Below are 15,794 nucleotides of genomic sequence, written 5' to 3'. Positions count from 1 at the left end.
CTGAAGGAACACACCTCAGTCTCTTCCTTTTGTCTTCTGAAAATAGAAGGGAGGCATAGGGTGTTAGAGTGAAGGGTTTCCTAGGGGTTAAACCTGGGTACTTAAAAACCCGTGCGAACCCTACCGCTTTTACTTAAGTAGCTCCTGTAAAACAGATGTTCTCCAAAATAAGAGGGCTGGAGCAGACAGGCACGTCGGGCCGATTTAGGAAATAGCTCAGGTGGGGGCAGCAGCCTGGTCCTGAGCGGAAGGTGCCTGCATTCTGCAGGTGCGGTGATTGTTATCTCGCACCGCCCCTGCTCCCAGAGGGCGGGACTCGCGGCGTTGCAGAGTGTAGGACTTGGCCCCTGAAGCCCAGCCTAAACGTATTCCACGCAGCAGACATTTATCCGGCCGGGTGCCCACACCTGGCCCGGGGGAGGGGAAACAGCTTCTACAGGAACCGCAGAGCAGAGAAGAGCCCCTAGTTTGGGACGCCAGAGGGCTGGTCCCGCTAGGCTCTGTCCGACTGCTTTCCCGTGATTGCTTCCGTCACCTGTCCATCATCCCAGTACAGTATTTCGATTGGCTCTGCCGTCTGCCACTCGGTTCCGCCGCGCTGACCCCCATTGGCCCCTCTCCGGCCGAGGCCCCGCCCCAAGAGCTGGGCATGGGGAGTGGGGCGCGGAGGAGAGAGAGCGGGGCGCTTTCTCTGGGCTAGAGGGAGGCGGTGGCGGAGAAGGAGGAGGAGAAGAAGGAGGAGCTGGGCCGGCAGGAGGCAGCGGCCGCGACCCGGCTGGGGTGATGGTGCAGGTGCCCGGGGCCCGCGCGGAGCTGCCCGGCTGAGGGGCGCCTGGTCCGGGGTCCGCAGCGCCGCCGCGTCTCTCCCGGGGGCGGGCGGGCGGGCGGGAAGATGCTGAGCAGGTTGATGAGCGGCAGCAGCAGGAGCCTGGAGCGCGAGTACAGCTGCACGGTGCGGCTGCTGGACGACAGCGAGTACACCTGCACCATCCAGGTCAGTGCCGCGCCGCCCTGTCCGCGGGACCCCTGCGGCCCCCGAGCCTCGCTAACTTGGCCCGCGGCCGCCGCCCGGGGTCGCCGCAGACCCCAGTGCTTTGTCCGTCTCTGGCTGCGGTTGACGGCCCCAGTGCAGAGCGCCTCCGCCCGAGACCCGGTCCGGGGCGGGGTGCCGAGCGCTCGGCGCTGCTGCGGTGAGAGTCCCTCGGTCCCGGACCCTCAGCTCCCTTCTTGCCCTCTCCCAGGGTGAGGGCGCCCCATCCTGGCTCCTCGAGCCTGCCCGGGTGGGGAGCATCTTCCGCGGGCGTCCGGGGGCAGCCAGGCAGGGCGAAAGGCTCCTACCCCGGCCGCCCCGTCGGAGGGCGCAGGCTTTGGCTCTCTGGCCAGGCAAGGACCGCTGGCCAGCTTTTCTTATCTATCTTTGGTTGGAAGGATAATGCTGTATGTCATAATCACCCCCCCCCCCCCAGCATCTGTGAGTCAGAGCTCTCAGAAGGTAGAAGTGAACGCGCAGCCCATGCAGAGTGGCCTATGGAAGGGAGACCAGTCCTCTGGGCTCCCGAGATTAGGCCCCCCTCCCGCCTTTCGCTCCCACATCTCGTGCTGGGCAATTTTTTGGGGGGGTGGGGTGGGGTGAGGTGAAGATTTAGCAACAAGTACCAGAGGTTTGAGGGTTGGCCGTGGCGAGAAAGAATCGGTGACTTACAAAAAACGCCAACAATACGTTAATGCTTCGCAGCATTTCTTCAGAACCTGGTATTTTGGAAGAGATTTTTTTTTTTTTTTTACAACCTCTTATGTGTTTTCACTACTGCCGTGTGGCACGTTTGGAGTAGTAGTCTTTCCCAGGAATGCAGTCACAGCCCTCTCTCTGTAAAGTCAGAGATAGGAAACACTGACAATGCTCTGGTGTTTAGTTTAGCAGCCGAAGGATCCTGCGCTCGCTGCCGGAAACTGCTCTTTCTCGAGAAGCAAATTGAGTTGGACCCGGAGGGGTCTCACCTGATCCCTTGCCTTTGCAGCAAGAAACCAGAGGGGGCTTCTCGCCTCAGATGTAGCAGACAAAAACTGTCGGCCTCTGGTTCTACCCTCTTTGTCTCCCGCCCTCCCCATTTATTTTTTTGCTGACAATGCTCAATAGCGGAAAATAGCGGTGTGTGAGAAAGACGCTGGGTAGTGGATGAGAGCAGCTGCTCTCTGCTGACTCCGTGCTCAGTTCAGCCTTCTCTCCACTTTCCCTTTTCTCCCACTCCCCAAACAAGCTCTGGGCATAAGTGCTGACTGCTGCCAAAGATCCAGGACAGAGAAAGGGAACAAAATCTCTTTTTTAAGGCCACTTGAATGCAAATTAAACAGTCATGATGATGCTAGCCATCAAGTGAAAGGATTTTTGTAGTTGAATATGATAGATGTTCTGTATTATTTCCTTAATGAATGGCATGCTACTTTTTGTTTCTATTATATCTTCATGTGTACAGTTCTTTTTTTGTTTTTGGGTGGGGGAGGAGAAGATACTGACTTGCCATGGTCACCGTTTGAATACACTGTCTAGAGCTTTTAAGGTCTTTATCCTTTTGTTTTAAAATTTAAAGCTTTTACATGATAACATATCAAGGGCAGTGTGAGATTCAGACTTTGTGAGTCCTAAAAATACTTTGGGGTATATGGTGAGATAAAATTTCTGGGGCAGGTCATTAACTTTTACCAAGGTATAGAGTACAAATGAAACAGTTCACCCACTCAACTAGTGACAATCTTGTGGTTTTAAGGTATCAAAATAAAACAACTAGTTATTTTTCCCAGTTAATGGAACCTCTGAGGTTGGTTGATTGGTATAGTTGTGGGTAATTTTTATTATCACTGAGAAAAATATTTTTAAGTCCTGCAGGACTTATTGGGTTTATGCTTGCTCTGTCTTACTATGGTTGTGTTTATTCTCTTGCTGGTCTTATTTTACATTATTATAATTTAATATGTTATAAGAATATAGGCCACATAAGAAAATTAAGCTTGGTGTAACATGACACTATACTGTAGTGAGTGTCCACTGTCTAGACATGTTGATGAATATGCGTTGTGATTCTTTAGTGAAAATTAGAAAACAGGAATTCTGAAGTTTATGTAATATTGTCAATCTTTGGCACAAGTATTGTGAATTACTTTTGTTTTTACCCAATGTGAGGAAATGTAAAAAAAAAAAAAGGATCTTATGTTAAATTACTATTTTGTGCATATAGCTTTTTTTAGCTTTTAGAGATTGAGGTTTTCTTAGCAACTTTCTCATATTTCTGCTGTGTGTGCATGCGCGTGTTTGTGCATGTGCTTATTTGTCAAACATTAGACGTAGAGTCTTTTAAATCTGTATGGGGAAAAACTGAACTGTTTGCTAGGTTAAAGCAATAGTCCTAACATTTTAGGAATTACGGTATAGTATATTTTAAAAAATTTTTGGTGATAATTCGGAATCCTTTCCCTTAAAGTACTATATGTCATATTTTTCTTTAAGGTATATATTTTAGAAAGATTTCAGTACTCCTTGAGATAATCAGAGAACAGTTAGGGGATTAGAGAATCAGAAATGTAACCCTGGGTTAGAGCCATAATAGCTATATTTAGTAAATTTCAGTTGTAGGTAATTCTGTCAAAGTATTGGTCTTGCCTTTCTTATTGCACCAGTTATACTGATCTGGCATTTAGAATGTGATTATCAAGGTAAGGAAAATGCTTATATCCTCTCAATGAAGGTTGTCACAGTTACCAGACTATTATTTTATTCTTTCTGATATGCAAATATATTTGTAGATCATGGGAAATGAAATTATACATGGGAGGGTTGTAATATAATTGCTCCCCTGTGAAGAACATTGTTAATAGCTCCTTGCCAGTTTTGAAGGTCATTGCCTCATAAATGCAGATCTGGTCCATATTTTTCACACATCTGTTTCATTTATGAGTATCTACATTTACTTACCACATTTACTACCCGACTTTGTTATTTTACTTGGAACAAATAGGAAAAATGAAAAGGTTACCTAATATCTTTGAACTCAGTATATCAAATGGAGTCATGTAAATGCTTAGACCTATAATATCCTAATAGATTCTTAGCTATCTTTTGAGTTGTAATAGTTTATAAAATATTAATAATATGCATTACAGAATTGCCAGTAGAAATATGTATCAAAAATACATATTTTCAAGTCAGAAATATTAATCACCTTTTTCTGATTACTGAAAAATAAGGCTACCCTAGAAATGAATTTGATTTTACTGGGAACACATTAAAATAACAACTGATCAAGCGACTAGGTTAAATATATTTTTGCAGTTAAATGAGGTACTACCATAAATGCATGTGTACAGAAGCAGTTCTATAATGCAACCAGGATATGGATTTGACTGTGGCTCAACCATTCAGTAACTGTGGGATCTATGATAAGGGAGGGAATATTGGGGGAGAGAACAAATGTATTGAGTCCCGTACTTGCCAGGCGCCCCACTTGTGCTATTTTCTCACTTACGTCACAATAGCATATGGATTCATTATACACCCATTATACTAGCTGAAGAAAATAGGTTTGTGGATTGGTGGGAGAGCTGATGTTTCTTGAATGGCTAACTGTACTATTCTTTCTGCGAGGTGTTTTGTTTATGCCTTATATCAACTATTTGAGAGGTAGGTGGTATTCTCATTTTACAGATGAAAGACTTGGATGAAGGAACTTACTTAAAGCTAGTAGGTGGTTGTGCTATATTTAAACTCTGGTCATTTTGCCTTTAAATCCCATCTTTGTTTCCTCTTTTCCTTCTGACTCTAAGTTATTTCACCTGTCTGTACTTTAATTTCCTTATCTGTAAAATGGAAATAAAAATACTTATTTCACAGTAAAGAAAAAGTTATTTGGTAATTTCATTAAAAATAACATAATAATAAATAATAACAGACTAATATGCGTTGTGCCTTAGTCTAGCAAGTCAAAAATAGGATTGAGAAGTTGGTTTTGTTTTGTTTTTTGTTTTTTTTTTGAAAATAAGCCTTGATTCTCCTTAAGATTACTTTTTTTTTTTAAGATTTTATTAGTTTATTCATGAGATATACAGAGAGACAGAGGCAGAGGGAGAAGCAGGCTCCATGGAGGGAGCCCGATGTGGGACTCGATCCAGGGACTCCAGCATCATACCCTGGGCTGAAGGCAGATGCTCAACCACTGAGCCACCCAGGCGTCCCTTAAGATGACTTTTTAAAAAGATTTTATTTATTTGAGTGAGAGAGTGTGTGATGGGGGCAGGGCGAAGGGAGAGGGAGAGAATCTTAAGCAGAGATCGTGACCTGAGCTGAAACCGAGATTTGAGTGCTTAACCAGCTGAGCCACTCAGGTGCCTCTCCTTAAAATGATTTCTGATTGGCTCAGGTCATGATCTCCGGTCCTGGGATCAATTACCCCCCTCCCCCCCTTGCACTCACTGCTCAGAGGGAAGTCGGCTTCCACTTCTGCTTGTGTGCTCTCTTTTGCTCTCTCTCAAATAGATAAATAAAATCTAACAAAATGATTTCTGATTAATCTCAGTGAAATCATGAAATTCAAGTCTGGAATAACTGCATTCTGTAGTAGAACTCTTCTCTAAAACTCAATAATTCAGGTTTGCTTTTCCTCAATCCTACCAAGTCTTTGGCTTTAGAGGGGCATTTATTTTCTGTACCTACCATGATTTGTCTCTTCCAAGAACTTCTTCATATTTGGTAAGCAAAATCCTTAGTTTCATTAATGCCAAAGGGATGTTGTTAGAGAACTAAGATTAATTGTATTCACAGAAAAACACAAAGCTGTTGTATTTTCATGAATATTGTTTTTTTTTTAAACTTTGCTTTAAAAAATAATTATGGTGTCTCAGGATTTGTTATAATAGCAAGTCAGACTCTAATTCTTGAAACTAAGTTCCAAAATTAGCCTTCTAGAATCTTGAAAGCATTTGTATTCTATTTCTTAATTTGTATTATTAAATGTTCATTGTATAAAATTAATGCAGACCAACTTTTTAGCACAAAAGGTAAATTCTAGATGTATATTTATGCTCCCATTCTTTTCTTGAAAAAGTTTGGTTTAAGGAAGTGTCAGTGGCATCCGAGAGAAACCTAGAAACTATCACCACTGCATATTTTACTCAAGGGTATTTGTATGAATTTGCATTCTGTTAAATGTTTGGAATGAATATGCTAGATGAGGCAATTCTACATAGCGTATAATAAAAAAGCATGTGGGTTTTGAGTTCTCTGTTGCATTGCCCAGAGACTCATTGATCATGTCTGTGCTAGCATTAATATCACATTAAAAAAAGTTTGCCAAGATAAAATCAGACCACCTGAAGACCAAAAAATAGTCATTTTTATGTTTGTAGTGGTTTATGTATAGATATTGAAATGTGTAACCCAAAATAAGCAAGACATTAAGTGATATAATCACTATAGTAAAATATTTTGCATTATTTTCATATCTATTTTCTGGTAGATTTTACTTTAGAATTTTTATTTTTTTAAAGATTTTATTTATTTGTTCATGAGAGACACACAGAAAGGCAGAAACACAGGCAGAGGGAGAAGCAGGCTCCAGGCAGGGAGCCCGATGTGGGATTCGATCCCGAGTGTCTGGGATCACGCCCTGGGCTGAAGGTGGCGCTAAACCACTGAGCCACCCAGGCTGCCCTACTTTAGAATTTTTAAGAAGTCAGAGGAAGCTATAAATTTTAAATGCTAGGAATTATACGACAGTGCCTTACATGGTTGTAGTTCAATAACTATTCTGATTTGTTTGTGCTACATGATGGCTGGGTTAACTCCAACACTTTAGTATTTTTGTGTCTGAAAAACAATAAAAATTTTCTAACTGTATAACGCTTTTTATAGTTTCAACCCATCCCATTCTAAGCCACTTTGCTCTACAGCCCCTCTCCCTGGTGAGGTGTATGGTATGTAAATGTGGTATTTTATGGAGCCTTTGAGGTCTCTGATAACTTTCTACAGTTATCCTTTGTTGAATTAGTAGAGGAGCTGCAGTCTAGAACTCCTTGATTTTTTGGTTTGTCTCTTAGGATTTCAAGCATTTCAGGTCTCCCCTTCCCCCATCAATGCAGGTTTAGAGGGCTTAGATCAAATGAATACTGTGGGGCAGCCCGGTGGCACAGCAGTTAAGCGCCGCCTTCTGCCCGGGGTGTGATCCTGGAAACCTGGGATCCAGTCGCGCATCTGGCTCCCTGCATGGAGCCTGCTTCTCCCTCTGCCTGTGTCTCTGCCCCTCTCTCTCCCCCTGTGTCTCTCATGAATAAATAAATCTTAAAAAAAAAAAAAAAGAATACTGTGTAGTGCAGTGCTTCATGGGGTGTTGGAAAGCTGGCAGAATTAGGATATTGAGCATAGGGATCACCACAGCCACAGAAACTTATTTCATTCCTTTTCCCTAAGTGCCACATAAAACCTCCTCACAGCCTCATTTTCTAACCTCTTGCTCAAACAAGAGGAAGCAAGCATGGGTTCATGGACGAGAACCATGCTTCCCAACCTGTTTCCAATTAGATCTATTTTAAGCTGAATTCTTCTTCTGATAGTCTCGTGTATAACATTCCGACTCTGCAGACCCTGTTTCTTGGAGCAGCCTCCTGTGGGCCGCTCTTCCTTAGCTGTGCCTAGCCAGAGCTTGTACAACAGACGTGAATATCATGGAGGATTGGCAGCAACCTCATGGCTTCTGTATTTTGCCTATGTGGAGCTCAGGGAGGAGAACGCTGTTCTTCTGGAGCACAGGTGGCAGTTGTTGCCGCTGTTTTCTGGGGTTGATACTTGGGGCTTAGGTCAGCCACCTGAATGTTTCTCTCACACAGCTGAGAACTCTGAAGAGTACTAAAGCATCTCCATTCCTATGTTGCCGGAGAGAATGGTGTTTCCCTAAGAGAGCAAAAACATCTTGTTATATGTTCATTCTAGTCATTGAAGTGTACTTTCCATTCCTTTAAGACTTGGATCTGGGTGGCCAATACAACTTTTTAAACTTGTACAAAGGGGATCCCTGGGTGGCGCAGTGGTTTAGCGCCGGTCTTTGGCCCAGGGCGCGATCCTGGAGACCCGGCATCGAATCCCACGTCAGGCTCCCGGTGCATGGAGCCTGATTCTCCCTCTGCCTGTGTCTCTGCCTCTCTCTCTCTCTCTCTCTGTGACTGTCATAAATAAATAAAAAAAAATTTTTTTAAAACTTGTACAAATATTTTATTATTTATTTATTTATTTATTTATTATTTATTTATTTATTTATTTATTTATTTATGATAGGCACACACACACACAGAGAGAGAGAGAGAGAGAGAGAGAGAGAGAGAGAGAGGCAGAGACACAGGCGGAGGGAGAAGCAGGCTCCATGCACCAGGGGCCCGATGTGGAACTCGATCCCGGGTCTCCAGGATCACGCCCTGGGCCAAAGGCAGGCGCCAAACCACTGCGCCACCCAGGGATCCCTGTACAAATATTTTAAATATCAGTAGAGCCAAAGATAGAGTAGGGAGAGCAGTTTATCTTAGAGGCTCCCTAGATTTAAATTGTGGACCTCTTGTTGCCCAAGGCCACCTTGCGATCCTCATTGTTAATATTTTTTAAAAATATTTTATTTATTTATTCATGAAAGAGAGAAAGAGGCAGAGACACAGGCAGAGGGAGAAGCAGGTTCCATGCAGGGAGCCTGATGTGGGACTCGATCCCAGGACTCCAGGATCACGCCCTGAGCTGAAGGCAGGCGCATAACCACTGAGCCACCCAGGCGTCCCTCATTGTTAATATTTTGAGGAAGATTCTCTTATTGGTCTTTCACCAACTGTAAATGCTGTACAATTTTTTTTAAAATTTTTATTTATTTATGATAGTCACACACACACACAGAGAGAGAGAGAGAGAGAGGCAGAGACATAGGCAGAGGGAGAAGCAGGCTCCATGCACCGGGAGCCCACCGTGGGATTCGATCCCGGTTTCCAGGATGGTGCCCTGGGCCAAAGGCAGGCGCTAAACCGCTGTGCCACCCAGGGATCCCCTACAATTTTTTTTTTAAAGATTTTATTTATAGAGAGAGGGAGAGGCAGAGGCAGACACACAGGCAGAGGGAGAAGCAGGCTCCATGCAGGGAACCTGACGTGGGACTCAAGCCCAGGTCTCCAGGATCACATCCTGGGCTGCAGGCGGCGCTAAACCGATGCGCCATCTGGGCTGCTCTGCTGTACTATGGTGTTTGACTTTCGTATCTTTTCAACCCAATTGTATCCTATCCTAGGTTTGGAAAGCAGGAACTTGTAAAGTTCAGATTCTTCAGGCTTTTGCTTCTACTGTCATACTAAACACCAACTTGTGTGAATTCAATCCTCTAAGGAGATCCTTCCGTGCCATGCTCATAGAGGCAAAATAATTGGGCCACATGCTTGGCAACCACTGAGTTTGTGTACAATAGCTCCATTCACTTGTCTACAGAAAACACCCCTTTGACAGTGATTATAGCTTTCATTCCCCCTCCTCTTCTTCTGACTCTTTGCATTACTATGACCTCATCTGCTGGTCTGTATTTAGAGATGCCTTGGACCATTCTAGAAATGCTTTAGGACTCATTCCTGTATGTTAAAGATAATTTCAAAGCCTTAAACAACCCCTGCCTACCAAAGGAAACCCATTCTAGATCAGGACCAAACCTAGCTATTTTTATGCCTTGTTTGAGCCATCTTACTGTGTCACAACTCAGGGGGCTTTTTTCCTTTTGTAGAAATTGTGAACCTTGTTAAGAAGCAAGGAGAATGGAGTAGGGGATGAGTTAAAGCAGTGGTTCTCAAAGTGTGGTTCCTCGATGAGCACCATCAGTTTCACATGGGCACTTGTTACAAAAGCAGATTTTTGGCACTACTGCAGCCCCAGTGAATCAGAAATATGGGGGATGGAGCTCAGCAGTCTGTTTTAACAAGTTTTCCAGGTAAGTCTTATGCTTTTTGAGGTTTGAGAATCACTAGTACTGGGTCACACAGATATTTAGTAGGTAAAAGTGAAGAGTATTGTTGATTGGTTGAGTATAAAAAGTGCAGGAGAGGAAGAGGCCAACAGTGAATCTTATATTTCTAACTTTTGATTCATTTCTCAATGGCCTTAACTGATTCTCTACCCTCATAAGATAAAAGGTTATTTGCAGATATGCATACCATTTTTAAGTGGGCAGGATTCTAAAGATTCTACAACAGGTCATCATTCTGATTTGTTGCCCTTATATTTATTGGTTTTTATTTCTGTCTTCTCTGACCTAGAAAGAATGATTATTTTATATTTCTATACTGTTTTTCAAAGAAATCGTCTTCACAACTTAAAGCACTGAGAATGAAGAAAAAAAAAAGGCACTGAGAATGTAGGAAGGCCCCTATTTGCAAACATGTAAATAGCAAACAAAAAATGTCATGCAATTCAGTGCTAAGACAAGGCTGTATGCTGTGGCAATGCAAATATGGGGGACTCGAAATTACTAAATATTTCTCAAAGGAGGTGAGATTTGAACTAGGTCATGAAAGATTGCCAACAGCAGAAAATGGGCTGTGGGGATGGGTAAAGGGCATTCCAGGCTGAGGTAACAGCAGGCTACTTCAAGGTAAGAAAGCTAAAAATGTAAAGCCAAATATATTTAGTCTTTACTATGTTTATCTGGATTACTCTGGTACAGTTGAGTCAAATAATAGAATATACTTGCCTCGGAAAGATTGCTGTCAGCAAATTTCAATCATTCTTGACATGCTTGAAAGAATTAGTCTAAACTAAAACAGAAAACTGGTGTTGAATTAAATCTAACTCCAAAAGCGTACAACACAAATTACGATTCTTCACAAAGCAATGGCATCATATAAAGAAAGGGTAGATTCATGTATCAATCTTAATTCTGTGGCTGCAGTAACTATGTATATGAATTTTGTTTCCAAGGGACCTCATCTCTGGCATCAGTTTATCTACACAAAAGAAAGTATCAAATCCCAACATTCAGCTGATGTTTGAAAATCTTTTGGCTGATATAGTGCAGCCTAAATGGTGTATTTACAGTTAAGAAATGTGACTAGTGGAGCCCTAAAAGGCACAATTTCTGCATCTCTATTCCCAAACCTAAGTGGCCATCAAAATCACTTTTCTAGAGGTTGGGGCAATGCTTCCCTGGATTCCCCAGTGAAGCCCTGCCTGCCAGCCCTGAAGTTCCCAGCCCGACCCAGGGTGCACTTTGAACATTCCACACTATGCCAGACTAGAGCTTTGGGGATGGGAACCCGCAGGAAAGCATGGTTTGGCATTTAGGCAATCAATGTTCGGCAGAATGCCAATGCTAATAGGTTATTTTGCTCTGGAAAAAGAGAAAAAGAAGGGGTAGTTTAAAGACTGATGAATAGGGGAATGACTGACAATACAGGCACTCCACTTTGTGGGAGAGATTAAGGAGGCTTGCTGTGAAGTGGTATTATGGGAGCCAGAGAAATTAGCAAAGGCCCATAGGCCTAAAACCTGAAAGAAATAGTGGTACATCAAAACAGCATGCCCCAGGGCACACTCAAATGTCTGGCCACTTTCATTGAACTTGTAGTAGGAAAAAGCCAAATCATTTGAACTTTCATAGTCTGGTAGTCCATTCAGGCCCTCCATAGTCAGGCAAATTATCCTTGACCTCCAGGCAGGTGCAAAACCTTATTTCCGTATTGCCTGATTTAAGTCTGAGGCCTCTAGTCTGGGCCTTACCCTATTTTTGAAGACACTCAAGTGAAGAGTTGGCTTCACAAGTACCAGAGGATTCCATATACTCTAGGCTGGAGATGCCACTAAGATGATTGTTTTGTCAGACATGAGCCAAGTAGTAAGAACATTGATTATAAAGAAGCAGAATTAATTCATCTAAGGATCTCAAGTACTTCTAGGGGATAATTTAAGTTGAAGAAAACATCCAGCCTGCCCTCTCTCAGATTTTTGCCTCTAGAAAAAAATCCAGAATCCTCCAGAGTTATTATGGAATTGGAAGTTTGTAAGTCAGAAGGATACTATGGACTGGCAGTGATGCCTGGGATGTTATAAGGCATGTGGAACCTGCAATTTCACAGTACACTGTCATCCCTGCACAACAAAATAACCCATCAGCTCTTTGCGAGGCCACTCAGAAGAAGTTTGGGTGTTGAGAGATAAAAATCTGATAAAAAAAATAAGGTAGTCCTAGTATTACAGCAAGTTAATCTATACTTAGCTTCAGATTCTAACATTATATGAAACAGGTCTTTTAAAAAGTGGAAGTTGGCTTGATCTAGCTTCAGGACATAGGTTACTGAACCAACTATTGCAGTGTCAGATTTTATAAGCAGTTGATCTGAAAGATCAATACTTTGCTTATTTTTAAATACACTTTAGATAATTTAGATAAGCTTATTTAAATGAGTACCCACAGTACTGAAAGCATGTCTAAGAATTGTTTTCTAATAATTTGTATGGCAAAAGAGAACACACTTCTCATATTCCAGTTTTTTTTTTTTAAGATTTTATTTATTCATGAGAGACACAGAGAAAGAGACACAGGTAGAGGGAGAAGCGGACTCCATGCAGGGAGCCCGACATGGGACTTGATCCCGGGTCTCCAGGATCAGGCCCTGGGCTGAAGGCAGTGCTAAACCGCCGAGCCACACGGGTTGCCCCATATTCCAGTTTTGGATATTGGGTACAGTAGACTGATTATTTTAAAGACACAAATATAATGATACTGTTGCAAGTTAGACCTTTTACTGTGTCATTATAAGACATTATGGACTATTGCTATTAAGAACATATCTTACATAAAATATCTTTAGTTTCTGGTTGAGAGAAAATAATAAGGTGACCTGGGTGGCTCAGTGGTTGAGTGCCTTTGGCTCAGGCCGTGTGTGATCCTGGGGTCCTGAGATTGAATGGCTCCCTGCAGGGAGTCTGCTTCTCCCTCTGCCTATGTCTCTGCCTCTCTCTCCCTCATGAATAAATAAATAAAATCGTAAAGAAAAGAAAATAATAAGGAAAACTTTCTCTTCACTTCCTGAATTCTATAGTTTTGTTTCTTATCATCTCATACCATAGCTCTTCTGTGCATCTCTTATGATCTCCTTTGCTTTATGCTAATTTATGCTTAGAGCCACTTAATCTTTTCACCATTCTTTTTTAAAAATATTTATTTGAGAGGGAGAGAGTGTGTGGGGGCTAGTGGGAGGAGCAAAGGGAGAGGGACACTAAGCACAGAGCCCACGACACTGAGATTATGACCTGAGCTGAAATCAGGAGTTGGAGGCTCAACCAACTGAGCCACCCAAGTACCCTTCCCCTCCCCCCCCTTTTTAAAGCAACTCATGACCCCAGCATTAAGAGTTGCAGGCTCCAGTGACTGAGCTGGCCGGATGTCCCCTCTTATCACCGTTTTTAATTGCCATCACTATTATACCTTTGCTTATGGTAAAATTCTTTGTGTAGTGGCCACACTTTCTGTTGGTAGTGGTGGGAGGTGTTTATAAAAGGTACAGTTATATGTAACATAACTGAAATATAATGTGATCCATATCCTTTAATTTTATCATTTAAGGCAATAGTGTGTATTTTAGTTAACTGGAATTTGAGATAATATAAACAAATAAAAATCTGTATTATATAGAGTGATCTCTTGGGGCTGGACTGAGTATTATATGTTTAGAGTTTTCTATTAACTTTTTTGCAGTTATTTCTTAATGGATAAATAGACTCAACGAGACTCTTCCTGTACTGTAACTTCAGGTCAGTATTTAGGGACTGGGTCTACACAGCGGGGGCACTTCTTATGGCCAGGAGAGTCTTTATTGTGGACAGTTGAAGTTGGTGAAATTTTAGGGAGAGTGGAAATAATTGATAAAGGGAGAAAAGATGAAAACCAGAGAAAGCGTTGGGATGGAGCAAGATGAGCTCTAAGCAGAAATACTTAAAATCTAGAGGGAGAATCTGGAGAAGCCTGTTGGGAAATGAAAGAATATTTGAAATCTTTTTTTGTTGTTGCAGCTGTGTGATAGGAGAGGTTTAATGGTTTAAAGGAGCTTTCTGCGGATGGCTCCCATGTGGGGGTAATATTTAAAATACTCAATGATTGGGGCACCTGGCTAGCTCAGTCAGTGGAGCATGTGACTCTTGAGATGGGGGGGAGGGTCATAAGTTGGAGGTTACTTAATAATAATAATAATAAAAAGCTCAGTAATCAATGAGTCACAGTGGATACCTCCCTAACCGAGATTCTCCCAGAACACAGTAGAATGGAGTCTGGGGCCCTGTGCTGGGCCAGACACTATTATGTTGAATCATGGGAAGTGGGGTTCAGGGTGTTCCCAGGGAAGAGGGAGAGGCCTCTTAGGGTGGTGGCTATTTGCCAACTGGTAGAGAAATATTTTAATGACCAGCAGGATCTTATTGGAGCAGGCCAACCTCAATCCACTCCTCATTCTTTCAGCGGGATGAAATTGGAACTTCCAAGAAGCCATAAGAGCTCAGATGTTTTTGAGCTATGATAGGGATCTTGCTGAATTCAGTCTTCCTCTTCTGATTTTAGCCTCAGTGATGGGAGGAATCAGAGTCCCCTAAATCTGTCTTCTCTGGTTCTCCATTTGTTGCTTGCCAGATATAGGATCCCAGTGATCTAGGTTTTACTTTCCTGTGGAGCGGTAGTCTCATTCCTATCTTTTACATGCTTCCAAAATGCATGCATTTTCTCTTTTTAAAATCCTTCAAGAGTCCCCCATTACCTGCTGCATAATAGCCTTTAAGCACGTCATAGATGCCCTTCTATTACCTTTGCTGCCTTGCTTCTGAGACTTGTCTCCTGTCTCCTCCATAAGCATTTGATCCCACTTCGTGGATCATCAGCTTCTCATCACCTTATTCCCAAGGTAGACTTCTTTTCTTTTTTTTAAAGATTTTATTTATTTATTCATGATAGTCACACACAGAGAGAGAGGCAGGCAGAGACACAGACAGAGGGAGAAGCAGGCTCCATATAGGGAGCCTGACGTGGGATTCGATCCTGGGTCTCCAGGATCGCGCCCTGGGCCAAAGGCAGGCACTAAACTGCTGCGCCACCCAGGGATCCCTCCAAGGTAGACTTCCTCCCCAGTGTTGGGCTATGCTTTGGGGGGCCTTATTATAGCATTTACCACATTCACTTGTGAATATTTACTCACATATCTGCCTCTCAATAGACAACTGTTTGAGGGGCAGAGATTGCATCTTTGTACAGTTAGTATCTAAGGTCTCACCTAGGGGCTCAATAAATGTTGATTGTAGATGTGTATGAATGAAAATGTTAGCTCTGATAAAGAGGATTGGGTTTTTTGTTTTTGTTTTTAAAGATTGATTTATTCATGAGAGAGTGAGGCAGAGACACAGGCTGAGAGAGAAGCAGGATCCTCTCAGGGAGCCTGATGTGGGACTCTATCCCAGATCCTGATATCAGGCCCTGAGCTGAAGGCAGGCGCTCAACCGCTGAACCATCCAGGCTTCCCAAGAGTATTGTTAATAATACAAATATAAAGTTACCTCTGACTTGAGCTAAATAGATTTAAAAAATGAACATCAGATTTTCTGGTCTTTAGAGTGATATTATGGTACTTTAGAAGGTGGTTAATTAGTGGTGGTAGTTGCACGGTTCTAGGATTATACTAAAATCCACAGCATTGTACACTTTAAAACAGTAATCCAGGGGTGCCTGGCTGGCTCAGTTGGTAGAGCATGACTCTCGATCTCAGGG

The 15,794-nt window shown here is 42.7% G+C and overlaps 1 protein-coding gene across 3 annotated transcripts in view; it reads left to right on the top strand.

Annotated features, from left to right (window-relative positions):
• Window positions 1-874: 874 nt before the first annotated feature.
• The window catches only part of FRMD5 (FERM domain containing 5), a 312,961-nt gene continuing 298,041 nt past the window's right edge, over window positions 875-15,794 (top strand). For all 3 annotated transcript variants that reach the window (XM_055316881.1, XM_055316880.1, XM_055316879.1), the window contains exon 1: window positions 875-994. In XM_055316881.1, coding sequence (XP_055172856.1) covers window positions 893-994 — 102 coding nt within the window. In that variant the 5' untranslated portion in view covers window positions 875-892. The remainder of the gene's footprint in view (window positions 995-15,794) is intronic.

This window comes from Nyctereutes procyonoides, unplaced genomic scaffold (genome assembly GCF_905146905.1).
Source record: "Nyctereutes procyonoides isolate TBG_1078 unplaced genomic scaffold, NYPRO_anot_genome, whole genome shotgun sequence".
In the NCBI taxonomy this organism is placed as follows: Eukaryota; Metazoa; Chordata; class Mammalia; order Carnivora; family Canidae; genus Nyctereutes; species Nyctereutes procyonoides.
This window is presented reverse-complemented; position numbering and strand designations above follow the sequence as displayed.